Source organism: Loxodonta africana, chromosome 21 (assembly GCF_030014295.1).
Source record: "Loxodonta africana isolate mLoxAfr1 chromosome 21, mLoxAfr1.hap2, whole genome shotgun sequence".
Taxonomy (NCBI): domain Eukaryota; kingdom Metazoa; phylum Chordata; class Mammalia; order Proboscidea; family Elephantidae; genus Loxodonta; species Loxodonta africana.
The window spans coordinates 29,213,766-29,233,964 of record NC_087362.1 but is presented as its reverse complement, the minus strand read 5'-3'; the positions used below and the strand labels follow the sequence as shown (position 1 = coordinate 29,233,964).

The 20,199-nt window shown below is 50.1% G+C and overlaps 2 protein-coding genes across 2 annotated transcripts; one reads left to right on the top strand and one right to left on the bottom strand.

Moving 5' to 3' along the window:
• Positions 1-266: 266 nt before the first annotated feature.
• Positions 267-12,944, bottom strand: CHMP1A (charged multivesicular body protein 1A). The gene is made up of 7 exons (XM_010597790.3): positions 12,828-12,944; positions 10,988-11,007; positions 6,767-6,844; positions 6,011-6,157; positions 3,398-3,526; positions 2,912-3,099; positions 267-2,477 (listed from the first exon to the last, which is right to left on the bottom strand). Exons 1-7 carry the CDS (start codon positions 12,832-12,834, stop codon positions 2,456-2,458), a joined length of 591 nt encoding a protein of 196 aa, XP_010596092.1. The 5' UTR covers positions 12,835-12,944; the 3' UTR covers positions 267-2,455.
• Positions 12,945-12,953: 9 nt separating this feature from the next.
• SPATA33 (spermatogenesis associated 33) lies at positions 12,954-20,114 on the top strand. The gene is made up of 3 exons (XM_064273626.1): positions 12,954-13,269; positions 13,761-13,952; positions 17,625-20,114. The coding sequence occupies exons 1-3, from the start codon at positions 13,137-13,139 to the stop codon at positions 17,831-17,833; spliced, it is 534 nt and encodes a 177-aa protein (XP_064129696.1). The 5' UTR covers positions 12,954-13,136; the 3' UTR covers positions 17,834-20,114.
• Positions 20,115-20,199: the final 85 nt, after the last annotated feature.

Sequence of the window (20,199 nt, the reverse complement as noted above, 5' to 3'; positions counted from 1 at the left end):
TAAGGCTGGGGCAGGGAACCACAACCTGAGCCCGAAAGTCTCCTGGGGTCTGAGAGTAGGAGGGCTCAGTGGTGACAGGCAAGTCAAGCCGCCAAGAGGAGCGATCATGTCTGATGCATTTTGAGCACAAAATAAATGACTGCAGCAAACCGATCCACAGAACAAAAGATTAAGTACCATGTTGCCCGCAAATAACGTGCCCATGGAAGTAACGTGCCGCATACAGAGTGCATAGCACACCTAAGAAAATAATGTGCAGGAAAAAGTTGTGTGATTGGCAAACAATGTATAATGCATGTGTTATTTCTGTAAAAATATGGCAAACAGGTGGGGGGAGAACTCTTCCTTCCAGTACAATTCCACAGAAAATCACGACAATAACTGCACAGGGAAGAACAATCACATTAGGGGAGAAACATGTAAGAGATAGTGTTTACACTGTTTCAAAATACCCCTCCAAAGACCCCTTAATGAAGGAGACCTCCCAGTGGATGCCCCAGGCCAGGTAACCAGCAATGAGTCCCACTGGCACATGAACCCATGCGGCACCCTGCGTATGCAAGGCCACTCTTTGGGTGTCCTCACCAACACAATCCCAACAAGGAATGGCACGCGTCCTGGCGGACACTGCACTGACAAGTGTCATCTGTCATAGATGGCTAACCAAGAAGTTCACATTGGGGAGCTGGCTAAAGGACACATAGAAGCTCTGTACTTTGCAACTTTAATGTAAGCTTAAAACTACTTCAAAGTGAAGTTAAAAATAAATTTTAAAACAGTAGGTTCTGATTCTGTTGCTCTGGATGGAGCCCGAGGCTCTATAACCACCCCCCACCCCTCACAGCAGCCCAGGGCCACCTCTTCGGCCTCACAAAGGGACAGGGTCTGGATGGCTCATGGGGGGCCCCACCTAGGGCTCCCACCCACCCGAGGCCCCGAAGCGATGCCAGAGCAGGTGCTCAGGGGCCGATCTGTTTCACTTACAGCTGCATTTTAGGAAATGGCAGCACTGACTTTAGAAAACTAAAAGTGGCAAACAAGCCCACTCCTCTTTGACGACCAAAGGGGCACCCAGGGTTGAGCCGTCTCATCCCCCACAAGGACGGCCCACCTGCACAGGGCCCACGTCTCTTCCCCACACACCCCAGGGAACCGCCCATGTTCTCTCAATACCCAAATCCTGCAAAGCCACTGGGGGGCCCATCTAAGAAAGAATCTGACAGTAAGTTAGGGGAAGGCTTCTGGTGTGTCTGTACAGAGGCCTGTGGCAGGACAGCTGGACGGGAGGCCTCTGGGAGGAACTGGTCCTGAGGGCTCCGCTGCAGGTGGGCCACATCTGCCCAGGTACAATCATGAAGCCTCATGGCTCACATGCATGAGGCTGGACCCAGCCTCCCCATCTGCCACCTGCTCTTCTGTTTTGGCAAAAATACAAACGAAAAACTCTGGAAGCTTCAAGAAAATGAAGTAAACGTCAAGAAACGGAAAAAACAGCAACAGCAGCCTAGGCTGCTGGCTTCTCGACTGTGGCAAACAGGGCGTCCCCACGGCTGTGGCCAAGGGCCGCATTCCCCCAGTGCCCTTCATGAGCCATACCTGGCTTCTGAGGGACAGACAGACATGAACCGAGAAAGAAGGAGAAGCCAGAAGGGGGGGACCCTATTATTTACAGTGACGGGAGAGGGAAACCTCGTGGGATAACAGGCATGGTGCCCAGGCATGGGGGGAACAAGTGCCACGCCTGTGCCTGGAAGAAGGAGCTCACACACACACACACACACACACACACACACACACACACACTCATGGGCGAGTTAGGGCAGCGGGCACAGGCTGCCCAGAGGACGTGAATCAGCCCTGAAACCCTACCAAGGGGCCGGCCTGAGGCACGGTGTGCAGTGGACGACACCGGGTGCACACACCCAGACTGCAGTCCGGGCTGCTCTGCCCCACGAACCGGGTGGCCTGGAGTCTTGTCTGACCTGAGACCCTCTCCCTGGAATGGTGATGAGGAAGAGGACTCCATTTGTAAAAGCCACCAGGAGGGGTGTTTGGTGGCACTTAGGGACGCCCACACCTGCTGAGGGCGCTCTGCACATGCAGTTGTGTCTCCTCAGCGTCTCCTGCCCCCTGAGGAGACAGCTGCACTGCCCTGGCCCAGTGCTGACCTACATCTGCACCTGTAGCCAGGGGGTGACGGCACCCCCTCGAGGGAGCTGTGGTCAGTCCAAGTCACAGCAATCACCTACAGAAGTTTGTGCAAACTCACACCAGCACAGACCCACCACCAGATTTGAGACAGGGACAGTCCCAAGCCGCCGGTGTGGCCAAGAACGAGAAGCTGAGAGACAGCGGCCGCTGCAGGCAGCAGAAAGAAGACGCAGGGGCGAGGGGCCTCCCTGCTCGGCCCTTCAAGGGCTGTCTGGGGCAGGAGGCCATCCGTGGCCGGGCTCAGCTAATTCCTCAAGGCAGCCAATCTGTAAGAGGCAAGAGTAGGACCTGTTGGGGGAAGCAGGGACCCAACCCGGCTGGCTCTGAGCTGCTGGGAGCCATGTGGGCAATGGTCGCTTTGCTGCTAACATGCAGCCTTCCTAGGCTGCCCTGAGATTATGCAGGTGAGAGGCTGAGTCTCATCACTGCCATTCCAGGAAGAAGAGCAGTGAGAGTGTGTGCAGACATGAACCAGAAGGCGGGGAGCAGAAAGCCAGCATGACAGGCTCTCCAGGCCTGAAGAGATGAGGGGCGGTGAGCTGAATCAGGTGGGGCTCCAAGAAGGATAGCACACCTGAGGTCACAGCCCTCCCCTTGCAAGGCCTTCTCCCAAGGCCCTAACCTGTGGCCTTCTCTTCCATCACAAAGCATCCAGGCCCAACCCACCCTGACATTGTAGGCAGTTGGGCAGACCACACACCTGCGTGACAGCTGGTCCTCCTGGCTGCGCACAGAGCTTTCACCCACGGCAGCAGCGCCCTCAGGCAGCTGGCTGAGCTGGTCCAGGACCTCTAGGCCATTCTCCTCAGCAATCTGCATGATGAGGCTGTCCACCTGCTCCTGTGGCGTGGTCAGCGTGGTGGCTGAGCTCATGGAGTCCTCCATCACCTGCAGGGGTGGAGGTGGGCACTTTGACAAGGCTGCCCACCTGGGGTGCCTCCTCCACCATCTCCACACGGCCCGTGCAGCCATCCCTCTAGAATGCCCTGTCCTGCTCTCCCAACCCTTTGGGCAATAACGTCCACTCTGCATGCACGTGCTCACGGCCTCGGCCTGTGACGAAGGCAGGGCACAAGGAAGCTGGCCGGGAACCAGTACAGAAGGGCTCGGTGAATGCAGCAAGAGCACACACGTCAAGAGTCCACCCCGGCACACCCCCAGACAAGCCGAGGCCATCAGCACGTACCGATGTGTGCACATCCAGGTTCTGGACCTGCTGCTCAAACTTGTCCATCACTGCGGAAACCTTCTGCAGGTCCATGGTGCTTAGGGCCTTGTCCAGGGCCTTCGTGACCTGGGCCATGTTCTTAGTCACCTGGGAAAGGGGAGTAGGTCAGAGGCAGAAAGCATCTCAGGTACATATTTTGGGGGGACATAATTCAATCCATAACATTTCACCCTTTGGCATCCAAAATTTCAGGTCCTTGACACACACAAAACACATTCACCCCATCATATCATTGCAAAAGTCTTAAATCAACTCCAAGTTCAAAATCTCAACTTCTGAATCATCTAAACCAAATATGGGTGAGACTTTAGGTGTATTACATCCTGGGACAAAATTCCTCTTCACCTGTGAACCTGTGAAATCTAAAATACAAGTTATTTGTTTCCAAAGTACAACGGTGAAACAGGCAAAGGTAAAGATTTCCACTACAAATGAGACAAACTGGAAAATGGGATAACAGGAACCAAGCAAGTCCCAAACCCAGCATAACAAATTACATTAGCTCTCAAGGCCTGAAACTAATCCTCTGTTCTCTGAGACTATCTGTGCGACGGCCCTGCCCTCCACACTCTTGGCGTTGGCCACACTGTCTGGACTCGGGGGTTCAGCTATGCCTTCCAGGCCCTCTGGGATGGCAACTATGCTCCCTCAGCTTTGGGTAGCCCCATTCTCCTAGTCCATCTGAGTTGCAATCCCACTCCCTTGGCCCTGGTAAGCCCCATTCTTCTGCTCCTTGGCAGCCCTGTCCCTTCAGCTTTGGGCAGCAGCCCCATCCCTCTGGCACACCTTAAGGGCAGCCCCACATTGAGCTGGAGAAGATCTGACTCTTTGAAACCTAGGAGGCTGTGGCCTCGCCCTTTGAGATCCAGGAGACCACAGCCCCATCCTTTGAAACTGAGAAGGCCCTGCTTCCTGAGCTCCTTCCAACAGTTCTGCTGATCTCTGAGCTGCTCCAGAGATGGTTCTTTTCTTTTCTTGGAGGACAGCTGATGTAGCTCCTTTGACCTGTTTCCTGCCTCTAGAATTCCAAGAGGCAGACAGCGTTCTTTTCTTTCTTTCTCTGCCCCCTTCAGTCTAAGCTGATGGGTTTTCAGCTGTGGTAGTTGCTTAGATCCATCAGTCACAGGCTTAATCTCTTTAACAAAAGATTGTGCAGCCACATCCTTGGTGAACATTCCAGCATACGTGTCCTTAGTTTATACAACAGAGTTTTCCAAAACTTTAAGTTCTGTTTTCATTTTGCATAGTTCATTTTTAAGTCTATCTTTTTCCTCTCACATCTTATTAAAAGGGGCAAGGGGAAACCACGCAGCCCATTTAAGATCTTGCTTAGAAACCTCAGTCAGGTATCCGAGTTCATCTCTTACAAGTTTAATCTTCCACCAAACACCTGAACGCAATTCACATAAGTTCTTCACGCTGCATAAAAAGCATCGTCCTTCCTCCATTGTCCAATCACATATTCATCATTTTCTTTTAAAGCCTCACAGAAGCACATTTAACACCCACATCTCTAGCAACCTTCTGTTGCTGGTGCCATATGTATTCTCTAAGTTGATACAGACTTTCTTTACAGCTCTCCTTGCTTCCTTCTGAGCCCTCACCAGAACTCACTTTGATGTCCGTAATTCTGTCAACAGTCTCTTCAAGTCAATCTGAACTTTACTATTAGACATCTTAAAACTCTCCACTCTCTACCCATTACCCAATTCCAAAATCACTTCCACGTTTTAGGTAGCTGTTACATAGCACCCCCACTTCTTAGTACCAAATTCTGTTTTAATTATCTAGTGTTGCTTTAACAGAAATACCACAAGTGGATGACTTTAATGAACAGTTATTTACTTTCTCACAGTTTAGGAGGCTAGAAGTCTGAATTCAGAGTGCTGGCTTGAGGGGAAGGCTTTCTCTCTCTCTGTAGGCTCTGGAGGAAGGTCCCTGTCTCTTCAGCTTCTGCTTCCTGGTTCCTTGGACATCTCCATGTATATTGGCATCTATCTTACCCCAGCTCTCTGTTAGCTTGTTTAACCTTTTATATCTCAAAAGAGAGTGACTCAAGATATACCCTACACTAACCCTGCCTTATTAACGTAACAAAGACAACCCATCCCCAGACGGGATTATAACCACCAGCATAGAGGTTAGAACCTATAACATGTTTTTAAGAGACATAATTCAATCCATAACAGGCAGCATCACCAGAGAAGGCCCCTCTGGGCCTTGAGCCCCGCCGTGTTCCCATTTCCTCTGATGGAGGGGCCCTCCGACCCAGGTGGGCAGTCCCCGCTCCAGAACACCCAGCCTGGGCTGCACAAGTGCTACTCAAAGGCCTGAGGCTAGGTGCAAGGCACAGCCAGGCTCTGGGCCCTGGGGGCTGCACGCCCGTTCCCCGTCGACATGACAGAAAGGCTGGCACACCATGCATTCCAGAGACAAGAGGGTCCGACGGGATTCCTCCCCGCCCCACATGGGGCCCACGAGCATCCCCTGGCCCTGGAGCTGCCTGATCTACTGACAGTCCTGCTACATTCTCGCCACGGAATCTGCATGTGGCTGGCCTGAGCCACTCACCCCCTTCATGGTCACGGCTGTCTGGACCTTGGAGGCTACAGCGTCCACACGGGAGGCCATGCGCAGACAGTTCACTCCCTCATTCTTCTTGCGGATGGCGTTCTCAGCATACACACGTGCACACTCCACATTTTTCTGCTGAAGGGCCTGAAATTTGCGGAAACATCAGCTGGAAGGCAGCAAGTGGTCTGCACATACGCTGCTCCCTCCCACCGTGGCTGGTCCTGACTGCCGGGGGCACCTGCCAGCGTGCAGGACCCTCCCTGCACATTCTGTGCAGGTGGGTTCGTCCGAAATGCTGTGGGCTTTCTGAAAACACAGACACCTCTCAGAATGCAGCGCTGGGTCCATGCACGGAGATACTGCCCAGGTCAGCTGCAGAGGGTCAGCCAAGAAAGCCTGGCCAAGGAGACCACCCACCTTGCCAGGCCCATCCACCCCATGTCACCCTTGGCTGCTCTTGCCTCTCCTGACACTGCCACAGAGCCAAGGATGGCGCTGCACAATGCAAAGTACGTGGCATGGTGACCCCAGAGGAGTGGCAGCCTCAGGACACGGTGGAGGAAGCATTGAGGCACCAGTCCCTCTGCCCCAGGAGCCTAAGTTCAGACGTGTGGTCACCAAACCCAATGCCAGGAGTGACTTCACCAGGGAGGCAGAGTGCTCAGAGGGGCTTGACAGTACCTGCCTCTAGGGACAGTGCACAGGACACAGGAACTCAAGACCTTGCAGGTAATCCGTCCATGGCAGCCTTACCTTCTTCACTTTGGCTTGCTCCGCCTTGGAGTCCTTCTCTGCCTTCTTGGCCAGCTTCTCCAACTGCTTTGCTGTGAACTGAGGATGGACGCCGGTCAAAGGCAGAGCCCGGGGCCCAGGACCTGCAGTGCCCTCTCAGGCACCCTCAGGGGCTCATCACGCACAGGGGAGTCAGAACACTAAGGGTGTCAGGAAAGAAACACGCCTGTGGCTCTGAGGCTATCTGGGGAAAGTGGGCAGGAAGGGTTTTCTAAAGTGTCCTGTCCACAAACATCCTTAAAATCTAAATGCACACTGTTTCCAACATCTGCTTGTGGAGAGATGGGTTTTCACCTCATGAAACAAGAACCCATGGATGCTGTGCAGGGTACAGAACTGACCCTGGAAGTGTGATCCTCACAGTGCATTGTGCATGCCACACTCAGCTGGGTGGCCACCAGGAGGGAGCTGCATCTGGCTCATGTGATGCCTTGGCAACTAACTCCAGGACCTCTGAGGTTAGAAGTACCACCTTATTCACTGGGTGCATCACAGCCCCTCAGGCAAATGTCTCCTGCCTGTTCCCTCTCCTCTGGGAGAATGGACACCTCCCAGCCCCGTGCTGGCTCAAACTGCGCTCACCAAGGCCATCCACAAACTCCTGATTGTCAAACTCATGAGAGATTTTTCAATGTCTGCTATACCCGAGCCTTTTCTCTCTTCCTCCAAACTCTCTAAGCCTACACATGTAGCTATTTAAAGAGACGACAGAAAAGCTCAATATCATCAGTGAAAACAAGGCCAGGGGCCAACCGTGGAAGAGACCATCAACTGCTCATATGCAAGTTCAAGCTGAAGCTGAAGAAAATTAGAATGAGTCCATAAGAGCCAAAGTATAACCTTGAGTATATTCCACCTGAATTTAAACATCACCTTGAGAACAGATTTGACTTGTTACACACTAACAGCTGAAGACCATATAAGTTGTGGAATGACATCAAAGAAAACCACCATATGTGAAGAAAGCAAGGGGTCATTAGAAAGACAGGAAACAAAGAAAAGACCAAAATAGATGTCAGGAGAGACTCTGAAACTTGCTCTTGAATGTAGAGTAGCTACAATGAAAGGAAGAAATGATGAAGTAAAAAAGCTAACAAAAGATTTCAAAGCGTAATTCGAGACGACTAAGTATTATAACGAAATGTGCAAAAACCTAGAGTTAGAAAAACAAAACGGAAGAACATGCTCGGCATTTAAGCTGAAAGAAATGAAGACAAACTTCAACCCTCCAGCTGGAATACTGAAACACTCTACAGGGACAATACTGAACAACACACGAAACATCAAAAGAAGATGGAAGGAATGTACAGTCACCATTTGACATCTGACCATTTCAGGAGGTAACATACGATCAGTGTCATGGATTGAACTGTGTCCCCCCAAAAATACGTGTCAACTTGGTTCAGCCATAATTCCCAGTATTGCGTGGTTATCCTCCATTTTGTGATTGTAATTTTATGTTGAGAGAATTAGGGTGAGATTTTAACACCACTCTTACTCAGGTCACCTCCCTGATCCAAGTAAAGAGAGCTTCCCTGGGGTGTGGCCTACACCATCTTTTTTATCTCTCAAAAGAAATGGAAGCAAGCAGAGAGTTGGGGACCTCATACCGCCAAGAAAGAAGCACCAGGAGCAGAGTGCCCCTTGTAGACCTGGGGTTCCTGTGCAGAAAATATCCTACTCCAGGGGAAGATTGACAAGAAAGATCTTCCTCCAGAGCCAACAGACAGAAAGCCTTCCTCTGGAGCCAATGCCTTGAATTTGGACTTGTAACCTATTAGACTGTGAGAGAATAAATTTCTCTTTATTAAAGCTATCCACTTGCGGTATTTCTCTTATGGCAGTGCTAAATAACTAAGAATCAGTAACTGATGGTACTGAAGGAAGAAGTCCAAGCTGTGCTGACGGCACTGGCAAAAAACAAGCCTCCAGGAATTGACGGAATACCAACTGAGATGTTTCAACAAATGGATGCAGCACTGGAAGCGCTCACCAGTCTGTGCCAAGAAATTGGGAAGACAGCTACCTGGCCAACCGACTGGAAGAGATCCATATCTGTGCCTACACCAAAGAAAGTGACCCAACAGAATGTGGAAATTATTGAACAATATCATTACTACTACACACAAGCAAAATTTTGCTGAGGATAATTCAAAAATGGTTGCAGCAGTGCATCAAGTGGGACTGCCAGAAATTCAAGCCAGATTCAGAAGGGGATGTGGAATGAGGGATATCATTGCTTATGTCAGATGGATCCTGGCTGAAAGCAGGGAACACCAGAAAAACGTTTACCTTTGTTTTGTCAACTATACAAAGACATTTGACAGTGTGAATCACAACAAATTATGGATAACGTTATGGAAAATGGGAATTCCAGAACACTTAATTATGCTCATGTGGAACCTATACACAGACCAAGAGGCAGTCATACTTATCGAACAAAATACTGCATGGTTTAAGATTAGGAAAAGTGTGTGTCAGGGTTGTATGCTTTCACTGTACTTATTCAATCTGTATGCTCAGCAAATAATCCGAGAAGCTGGACTACATAAAGAAGGACATGGCATCAGGATTGGAGGAAGACTCATTAACCTGTGACATGCAAATGACACAACCTTGCATGCTGAAAAAGAAGAAGACTTGAAGCACTTGCTGATGAAAATCAAAGACTACAGCCTTCAGTATGGATAACACCTTAATATAAAAAAGATAAAAATCCTCACAACTAGACCAATAAGCAACAGAGAAAATACTGAAGTTGTCAAGGATTTCATTTTACTTGATCCGCAATAATGCCCATGGAAGCAGCAGTCAAAAAATCAAATGATGCACTGCACTGGGCAAATCTGCGGCAAAACACCTCTCTAAAGTGTTAGAAAAGCAAAGATGACACTTTAAGGACTAAGATGCACCTGACCCAAGCGACGGTGTTTTCAATCACTGCATATGCATGGGAAAGCCGGACAATAAAAAAAGAAGACTAAAGAAGAACTGATGCCTTTAAACTACGGTACTGGTGAAGAATACTGAATATATCATGGACTACCAGAAGAACGAAAAAATCTGTCTTGGAAGAAGTGCAGCCAAAATGCTCCTTAGAAGCAAGGATAGCAAGACTTCGTCTCACATACTTTAGACATGTTATCAGAAGGCACCAGTCCCTGGAGAAGGAGTTCATGCTTGGCAGACGGTCACTGAAAAAGAAGACCCTCAACGAGACGGACTGACAAAGTGGCTGCAACAATGAGGTCATGCATAACAATGATTATGAGAATGGTGCAAGACCAGGCAATGTTTCATTCTGTTTATATACAGGGTTGCTGTGAGTCAGAATCGACTCAACAGCACCTAAGAACAGCAAAATTAAAATTAAAAAATTCCATTCATCGTTTGCACCATCGACGGCTCCAGCCCAGCCTGGGTCACATAGCACCCTAGGGCCCCATAAAACGGGCCCTCATTTGACGGTGCAGGGAAAGCATGCTTAGGTGGGCAGAAATGGAGGCATTACCTCCAGGGAACCAGAGTCACCCAACCCTGGTCCCTGCTAACAGTGTCCCTTTGGCCTGCAATACACAATTCCTGACCCCCAGGGAGCAGCCCTACCCCTCTGGTCCGTCTGCTCCAGCCCTGGTGCCTGTCCCCAACATCTCACACACAGCCCAGAATCACATTCCGTTGCTGTGCCCATCACTCCTGCCCAGGATCTCCAAACTAGTGACAAGACCAGATCAAGCTGAACGTGGACAATGAACCAGGGAGATCTAGGGAACCACGGAAGACACTTGCCCAGAGTTAATTAGAAAGCTGAAAACCCTGCACGAATTGGAGAGAGAATTTGCTATCTAGAAGGCTCTCCTTCAAGTGTGACTGCAGGATTCAAGGCCAGCTTTTGAAGGCCTAGTAGCCCAAGTTGTGCTTCTTAGAGATAAGGCAATTGCTTCCTCATAGGTAAGCCTGCCTAACGGATTTGCTTTCAACCACCTGAGACAGAGAAAAGTCATCAAGCCAGCTTGCCCACCCCTCTGAGGCTGTCAGTATCTGAGGAAGGATGGTGTGGGTCACCCAGCTGCCAGTCTCTCCCCCGCTCTGCATCCTGGAGCTCAGGGTTTTGTGACTCACACAGCTCGTCCTCACCCATCGTTGCAGGATGAGGCTGGGGTGCAGTCACTCAGTACATACCTTCAACTGGAACAGGGTATCTGCAACAAGAGAGGAAGCATATGAGGGTTTGAGAATGTGATGGGGAGACTTCTACCGCAGGGGAGTCACTGTGGCCCTCCGGACACTTGGGGTGGGAGCAGATCACAGACTTCAGTCAGGGTGACCAGGCCTCCAGGCATCAGCTGGGCATGCACCACAACTGGCGAAATAAGGGCCACTCAACCTCTATCTTCTCATCTGTCACACAAGGACGGCACCAGCCTATCTCAAAGGACCACTGTGAGGGTGGGCAAGGGAACAGATGCAGTGCTTGGCCAACATCAGACCCTCCTAGTCAAGGCTACTTTACAAAGGACCCTTGAGATTCTGCCCAACTTCTTAAAGTTCAGCCTTCCACAGTCCATTCTTTATACGCTTTTTCTTCCCAAAGGTAAATGAATAAAACAGCAGGGAGGTGACTTTCCTGCTGTCAGAGCTGCCCTCCCAGGGGGAGAGGGCACACGTCAATGGCACAAGCTCAGGTGCTCTTCCCTGTCCAGACTCAGGAATCAAGAGACTTGACTGTACTTTTGGATAAACCTCTTAATACCCAAACTCTTGCTACTCACTCACCAAACTCAACAACAAGGTAGGTTTTGATTCATTTGAAAACTGATCTCAATGTACTCAATTCCTGAATTTGGAGAGTAAGGGGCACCTGCTTTGTCTTTTTTGTTCTTTCGTAAATTTTATTTATTTTGTTGTTGTGGACACCTGATTCTTGAAAGGGTTTATTTTACCACACTAGCCAGAACAAAGAAATGAAAACCAGAATGAGGGTGCAGGGTGTCTACTAATGCAAATCATCGTTCCCAGCTGAGAGTCCAGTGGGGGTTCAGACAAGCTCTGGTCAAGGCCAAAGTCCAGTTACCTTCCACCCCCAGCCTCAGCTTTCCCATCTAAGTCCAAGCAGCTGCACTTGACTCCGTGTAAGGTAAAACCTAACCCTGGAGGAAAAAAAGCCAAGTTTCTTCAAGAATTGAGCGAACTATGCAGCAAAAACCTGACATACTTTTTTTTTTTTCCCTTGGGGAAAGAGGAGGGTTGGATGGTATCTTTCTTCTTCTCTCCGGGGCAATTTGGATGGACTCCTGATGACAATGACATGGTTGTGCAGCTTTTCACATTTCACAAAGTATTTTTCAAAATCCATCACAGCAGCCCGTAAGCATTTTAGCAAACACAGGCACCTTCATTTTATAACTGAGTCCTCATGCTCTTTGGCACCTCTCCTGCCATCACCTCAATCTCTGAGCACAGAAGGGGCAGAGTGGGCCAGGTGGTGCTGTCGGGGGGCGGGCAGAGAATACAGTCTCGGAGCCAGGCTGCCTGGGGTGTGGGCCTCGCACTAACTTCCACCCCATCTCTCTTTCCTCATCTGTAGAATGAGGGTGCACAGCCCCTCTCATTAAGGCTGTGGTAAGCCAGACCGCTTACGATTGTGCCTGGCCCGTAGTGAAAGCTTTTCATCTGAGCCCTTTTTATCACTCTTACTGAGGCTAGTAAAGGAGGCCGGCTGCACCAGTCTCCTTCCTCTGCTGCCCTCTGACCCGACAAACCTGGGCCCCACCCCGTGCTCGAGCTCGCGGGGTGGGGCGCTCGGACGTCGAGGAGGTCTAGGGGAGAGTGGCGGGAGACGGGGTCGACACTGGGGTCGGCTGGGGCCGAGATCCAGGCCAAGGGGAAGAGAACAGGGTCTGGCGTCGGGATGGCCGCCAGAGCCCCGCCCCGCAGCCCCGAGGTGGGCAGGTCGGGTCCTCGCGCCCGCGGGAGGAGAGGCACCACTCCCCGGTCCCCCTCGGCCGCGGCGGCCTCTTACCATCCATATCTAGTGATGGGCGGCGGCGCACCTCCGAGAAGCGGGGTCGCTGGTGCTCGAGGAGGCGACGGGCCTGGGATCGCAAGCTACGTTAACTCATTCCCGACCGAGAACTCCGCCCAGTGAGGACTTCCGGGTCTGCCTTTCCGCTTCCGGTCCCTCAGCCTGGTTACGCGAGAGGTGGGCGGTCCGTCACGTGAGCGGCGGTTCCTTGCAGGGCGCCGGGGGCACGCTCAGGGGCGGGGTCCGAGGGAGGGCGGTTGCCGTGGTGATCTGCGTCCCGCGCCGGCGCCCTCTTCCAGCGCCGGAATGAGAATTCCCTTTATGAGTCACGCCCGGCTGGGGCCAGCGCAGAACGAAAGTGCAGGGACTCCACCTGCCCCGGCAGGAGCTGCGGGCTCACCTATGGGACTTTCCAAAAGCAAACACCAAATCAGGAAAGGTAACGGGCCTGGGACCCGCCGGCCCGTGTCCCTTCCGCGGCTCGCGGTGCCGGTTGCCGCAGTCGCACCACAGGTTCCGCACCGTATACAGGTGGCCGTACTGTATACAGGTAGCCGCACTGTACACAGGTTCCGCACCGTATACAGGTGGCGCACTGTACACAGGTGGCACTTGGGGAAATCCAAACACGTTAAGACAGCCCCTGCAGGTGCCGGGAGCTAAAGGTGGTCACCATAGATGAGTACCAGGAGCCCCTGGGGCCAACTCCCAGTCCGATGCAAGCATTCCTGCTCCTGAAAGTCATCTCTGATGTTGACAACCTAAGGGCCTTTTAACCTATGGAAAATACCCATGTTGTTCAAGAACACAGAATGACCCGAGTGTTTCAAGCGATCTTATTTCATTTTGGACCCAGGCAAGCAACTGAAGCATGGGACCCACTGCCCTAGACTCAGTGAACTATATAGTGTCACTATCTGTATCTTTCAGGTGAGGAGCAAAAGACGGGATCTGCCCATTCTGTTTCCAAGTCTAAGGAGGAGGCGCCAGAGAGGCACTTCCTGGAGGCCAGGCAGGCAGATAGGGAGCCTCCAACCACCATCCCTAGGTCTGCAGAGACCTCCCGCCTGGGGAAAGAGACATCCAGACGCCAGTGGCCTCCACCTTCATCTGAAGTTGAAGGTAGGGGACACCAGGAGGGGCCAGAACCGGAGGCCCAAACTTCAAGGAGTTTGGGAACCTATTTCTAAGACCTACATGATGGAGTGCCGGTAGTAAGGATATGCCCTAACAACGAAGGGCTTTAGGATGTCGGAGGCAAATATCCAGAAATCTGTCAGTTCAAAAAAGTTTAGATGTGTTTCCAGATGACAAATGTATAGCTAGTAGTCAAGAGCAGGGACAGATTATCCAATAAGCAAGGTACATATGGGCTTACTTGTGATTGCTTGCTTATCTGTAGTGCACAATTTCACCTGTTTCATCACAGCTTTGATGTGGTGAACATGAAAATTGTGCACTGCAGATTAGTAAGTAAACACAATTAAGTGTGTGCATACCTTGCTTACGGGTTAATCCACTCCTGGTCAGAAGGAAACCAGCGGAAAACAGATACAGAGGCTGTTTTTTGATGGCTGTGATCCTGAAGAGCTAGCCATGCTCTGTGGTCCCTTCAACATTTCCCAGACTAGAGCAGAATGTGGGAAGAAGCTCCAGCTGGGGTGTGCATTTGTGGGCAGAGGGGTGTGAGGGCAGGCAAGGAGGGTGGCCAGGGAGAGACTAGGACACAGTGGTACACAGGGTGAGACAGTTTGCAATAAGCTAGAATGTTGGAGATTCTACTGAAAAAGTGAGCCAGTTTCTTCAACAAATAAATGGCATGGAAAAGAGGAGCAGGCTCTTATAAAGAGACTTGAGACATACAAACCAAAGACAGTGTTGCCCTGTGCTCAGCTGTGCTTGAGATCATCAGATCGGGTATTAGATGAGAAAAATCACTGTTCACATTCTTAGGTGTGATAATGGTATTGTGGTTGTCTAAAAAAATCCTCATCTGACAGATACATTCGGCAATATTTATGGATGAAATTACACGATGTCTGGGATTTGCTTTAAAATACTCAAAAAAAAAAAAAAAGGAAAACAGACAAAACAAGGTGACAAAATATTGATGGAAGCTGGGAGATGGGTAGAGGAGTATTCATTATACTATTCTACTTTTATGTGTTTGAATATTTCCATAAGTTTTTTTCTGAAGGTAGAATATGCTTAATTGCAAAAAATTCCAAAAAAGAAAAACCTAAATGGCATTTGTTCCACCAGCTATTAAAAACCCTTGTGCTGAATGAAAAAGACAATCTCAAAAGGTTACATATTCTATTATTCCATTTATATAACATTCTCCAAGTGAAAAAATCATACTGAGATGGAGAGCAGGTTGTAGGGGCTATGGATGGTGGTGGGGAGAGAAGGTGTGAGTCTAAAGGGACAGCAGAAGGGAGCCCTTTGTGGTGATGAGCAGCTCTCTATCCTGATTGCAGTGGTGGCTCCATGTGATAAAATGGCACATAACTTGACACACACATTGTACCAATGTCAGTTTTTTGGTTATGACATTGTTCCATAGTCATATAAGGTGTTACCACTGGGGGAAACTGGGTGAAGAGTACATGGGATCTCTCTGTACCCTTTTTGCTACTTTTCAAATAAAAAGTTTGCATTGTGTGATCATAAGGGCATGACAATGTCTGTGTGTGGGCACGGGTAGGGAAACTCATGCCATGTAGAATATTTTCATTAAAAATAATACATCAGCATGTATTATTTTTAAAATAAGGAAAATATAGCCTTTTAAACAACCTTAATAGTTAAAAACTTTCATGAGTCAATGTTTTAAATATGAACTCCCCAACCGTGGTTTCAGGGGACATCTAGGTCAACTAGCATAATAAAATCTATTAAGAAAACATTCTGCATCCCACTTTCGTGAGTGGGGTCTGGGGTCTTAATCGCTAGCAAGCAGCCATCTAAGATGCATCAATTGGTCTCAGCCCACCTGGAGCAAAGGAGAATGAAGAACACCAAAGACATAAGGTAATTATGAGCCCAAGAGACAGAAAGGGCCATATAAATCAGAGACTACATCAGCCTGAGGCCAGAAGAACTAGGTGGTGCCCAGCTATAACCAATGACTGCTCTGACAGGGAACACAACAGAAAATCCCTGATGGAGCAGGAGAGCATTAGGATGCAGACCTCAGATTCTCATAAAAAGACCAGACTTAATGGTCTGACTGAGACTAGAAGGACCCCAGAGGTCACGGTCCCCAGACCTTCTGTTAGCCCAAGACTGGAACCATTCCCAAAGCCAACTCTTCAGACAAGGATTGGACTGGGCTGTAAGATAGAAAATGATACTGGTGAGGCGTGAGCTTCTTGGCTCAAGTAGACACATGAGACTATGTGGGCAGCTCCTGTCTAGAGGGGAAATGAGAAAGCAGAGGGGGACAGAAGCTGGCTGAGTGGGCACGGGGAATACAGGGTGGAGAGAAGGAACGTGCTGTCTCAGGGGGAGAGCAACTAGGAGTACATAAGCAAGGTGTATATAAATTTTTGTATGAGAGTCTGACTTGTACGCTTTCACTTAAAGCATGATAAAAATAAAATAGAACATAGAAAAAATTATAAAGCCACCTTTAAAAAAAAATGAGCTCCCCAATGTAACTTAAATGCTAAATATGATGAAAGACAGTATTTTGGATAATATGATTTAAAAAAAAAAAAAAGGGATGATACCCAGTGCACAGTGCTGGCCAGGGGCCACGAGGCAGATGTTAGAACAACTAAGATCGCAGACAGGGCTCTGACCCAGAAGCCTGGTCCGGTGCCTCGCTGACTGATTAGCCTCGGGTGGAGGCCAAACTTCTTGTGTCTGTTTCTTCATCTGTCAAACGTGGGTCCTGAGAGGGCCTGCTTCAGAAGCTGTGTGTGGATCAGGTGAGGTCGCCAGTCCCGCAGATCAGACCAGGGTCTGCACATACAGGCTCTGTACAGGAGCCAACCATCCACCCAGCCATGCAACTAGGCTTATAGGTATTAAGTTTGGAACAAAGCAAGTTGCAAAACCACCAGTATGGCTGTGTATTTGTAAAAAGCGTGTATCCCGGCTAACTCTACTTACATGTATATGCGTGTGCAAAGGCTGACCGGCCCCTGATCATGTTCCAACAGCCTGGAAGGATGTACCCCAAACCATTCACAGTGCTCACCCCTTGGGGAACAGCATGGGGACAGGAGGCATGAAGGAGCTCTTTTGCTTTTGTGCTTTATTTAACATTCGATACACTGGGCATTTTCATATACCCTATGCATGCCCTGCAACTTTAAAACATTTGAGAAAAAAAAAATGTTGTGGCCAATATCAGAAGTGTCAATTTCTACAGCACTCTGATCAATAAGGTTCTGTACAGAGAGCTTCCAGTAGAATTAGAATCCTTTGGGAACTGCGTACCTGAACGCTGAATCTCTGGTCGATGCTGCCCTTACCCGTGTTCCCTCACCTTTCTGCATCTGCCCCTCTGAAGCTGGCCAGCCACTCACAGCAGGCAGGGGATGTGTTTCTCCTGCTTGCTTCCTTGAAAGAGCCCATCTGTTACTCATGACCCTGGTGACTGCATTGGAAATCCATTTCGCTCTGGTATGCTCCTGTGCATTCTCGACTGCTTCGGCCTTGCCTGCTGCTTTTCTTGCTAACCATGCAGCTAATTCCTGTACTCTGCCCTAAAACAGCAGCTGTCCGAAGTAAAAAAAAGGTTTTCCACACACTTACTAAATCCAGATGTTTTCTCCCTTCTAGAGAAACCTGAGCCTGCAAAGTTAAGCAAGAAGAAAGCTGCCATCCCGCAAATTGTCATCACATGCCCCTCCAACGAGACCCTCCTCAGCTGCGGCTCCACGGAAATCAAAGAGCAGAAGACCATCAAGGAGCATGCCAGTTGGGGCCCCCTCGCCCGGCACAGGAACCCCAGCACGGTGGACGCATATAGTTCCCAGGACAGGGAATAAACGTGCACCATGGAGTCCTGTTGTTACTCACACGGCAGTCCAGGAGAGCTGGTCTCATCTGCTCCAGAACCTTATGCAGCTTGGCGGAGGGCAGCGGGAGTGACTCCTGCCAAACAGTGGACTGTGGTAACAGTGAATCAGTCAGTCTGTCCTTGAGGCTCTGGCCACTGTGCAGAGGGACAAGCAGGTGGCAACTCACACTCTGACCCACCATCAGCAGGTGACAGCCCTCCTGGACTCTTGGGAGTGAGGTTGTTAAGAGCTGGAAGTTACAGTGAATAAGGTGTTCCTAAACTTTAAGGTGTGATATTCCAGAACGAGAAGTGAGTCACCTTAGAGAGGCCCAGGGGCTCCAAGCTTGACTGTGGCCTGATCTAGAGTATTAAAAGACCCACATGAAGAATGTGGAGTGTGCAGTGTATTGGGGGTGGGGCAGCCATGTCACCAAGAACTTTGGAAGTTGGCGCATCGGCAGTGTCAGGGAGGAGGGAACTGAACTGACGGCTCTGGTCTTTCTGGCTCATGGTCAAGGGCTCTGGTGGTCAGAGCCATTAGGTAACCTGAGTCTGACGCTGTTGGACATGCTGCTCGTCCTTACCAGCAGCCTTCAGGTCAGGCTCGAGCCTGCTGCAGGTGTCACTGGGCTCACGTGTCTAGTCTGTGACCATGTCTTTAGCTTCCCTGGTTATAGACAGGTAGGCAGGCTTTACACAGCATGTCCTAGGTTGCTGACATCTGGTGGGTGAACAGAACCAGGCGACAGCACAGTCCCTGGGTGGCAGTGTTCACCAAGGTTACAGACTCAACCCAGAGGAGCCAGGGAGGGGCCTGTGGCCTATGTCTTTGGCTCTAGGCAGCACCTGGACGGTTTCTGATACATAAGTACACGCGCACAAAAGTACAAATACACGTGTACACGCATACGTATGTAATGTGTACATACACATGTACACATATCTACACACATAGTTCTGTAACCTAATTACTTTGACAGATTATTTTTCAAAATCAGAGAAGCATGAAGATTTGACGTTGTTTAAAGATTATTCTGTGTAAATGAGTTTTAAACTGTTCAGGGGAAATGATTTGGCAGGAACCTGATTTTTTTAAATGCTGGAGGTTAGTGACTGAAAGCTGGTTTGCATTAACTTGAGCACCTGGAGCTGGACAGGCCTGTGCTCTTGAGTACCTCTCCTCACCTTGTGCACCCTAAGCAGGATGCCTTCCATCCCTTAGACAGACCCTCTGAGGATCAAAGGAAAGACATGTGGAGGCCCCTTTGGGCTTCTCAGGCCTCCTGAGCTGCTCTCTGGCAGCCTCCCAATTTACCAGACAACCGAGCCACCTCTGCCCACCTCTCCTGCCTTGCCTGGGTGTCAGCAGCAGCCTCCTTGCTAAGGTCTCCTCAATTCTCCCTCGACTGAGGGGGCCTCTTAGAACCCAAGGCAGGCAGGTCTGCCTTTTCCACAACTACAAAGCAGGCTCAGTCCTGGAGCGAGCCACAGCCTCTGATGGGTGGTGGTGACCTGCACACTGGACTTCCTGCTCTATCTCTTGCCCTTTCAGTCTGTTCCCAACACTGGCAGAGCATTTCTGTCCAATCACAAGCTAGAATAGGTCCCTCCTCTCTCCTCTGTTCACATTCCCCCAAAGGCTCCCATTACCCACAGAGCAAAAGCCATAGTCCTCACAGTGGACTACAAGGCCTGCCTTGATCTATCTGTCCTAGGGCCTGGGACACCTCACTCCTCCTCTGCCCAGACTGGCCTATTGAGGCCCTGCATTCCCTTGGACAGGAATGATGTCTCCCTAGTGTCTCCACAGGCAGGCCTTCCCTGGTCCCTACTTAAAGCTGCAGCCCCTCCAACACCTTCCATTCACTCCCCTGCCCTACTTTCCTCTCAGTACGTATAATACTCAAGTTATCTACCTCATGCATTGCCTGCCTCTCTGCTAGAACGGAGGGTCTCTGAGGGCAGTCCTGCGAGGCCCAGCACAAACACAGGTGTTAGGTGACTCCTTGGCCCCACGTGGCACCCTTCCAATTCTTTCAACATCATGTGCCCTGCTCTTGTCCCCATTAGCCACGCCCAGGCCACTATCACCTCCCCAGTCCCAGGCCCTGTGCTCCAAGGGAGGGCTTTAACGCACAGCTGGAAGCCCTTCAAAGCCTCCTGCTGATCTGGGAGTCAGGCCAGACCCCTCCCCACCAGCCTTCGGATCCCGCACAACTTCCTCGACCCCCTCCTCCTAGCACTTTTATTCGGCGCGCCAATCGGGTCAGGCGCGGGTCCTAAAACCTGAAACAAGCCTCAAAGAGTCTATGCGCTGAAGTTCCTCGGAAGGATACCCTGGTAACCGCTGCT

Bases quoted from the DNA above. Each gene is read 5' to 3' on its own strand.
- CHMP1A (XM_010597790.3), bottom strand. The intron at 6,845-10,987 runs GTATGTACTGAG...GTCCATCCTCAG, and splicing joins ATACCCTGTTCCAGTTGAAG to TTCACAGCAAAGCAGTTGGA. The intron at 3,100-3,397 runs GTACGTGCTGAT...CCACCCCTGCAG, and splicing joins ACCTGGATGTGCACACATCG to GTGATGGAGGACTCCATGAG.
- SPATA33 (XM_064273626.1), top strand. From the start codon at position 13,137: ATGAGAATTCCCTTTATGAGTCACGCCCGGCTGGGGCCAGCGCAGAAC. The intron at 13,270-13,760 runs GTAACGGGCCTG...TGTATCTTTCAG, and splicing joins CAAACACCAAATCAGGAAAG to GTGAGGAGCAAAAGACGGGA. The intron at 13,953-17,624 runs GTAGGGGACACC...TCTCCCTTCTAG, and splicing joins ACCTTCATCTGAAGTTGAAG to AGAAACCTGAGCCTGCAAAG.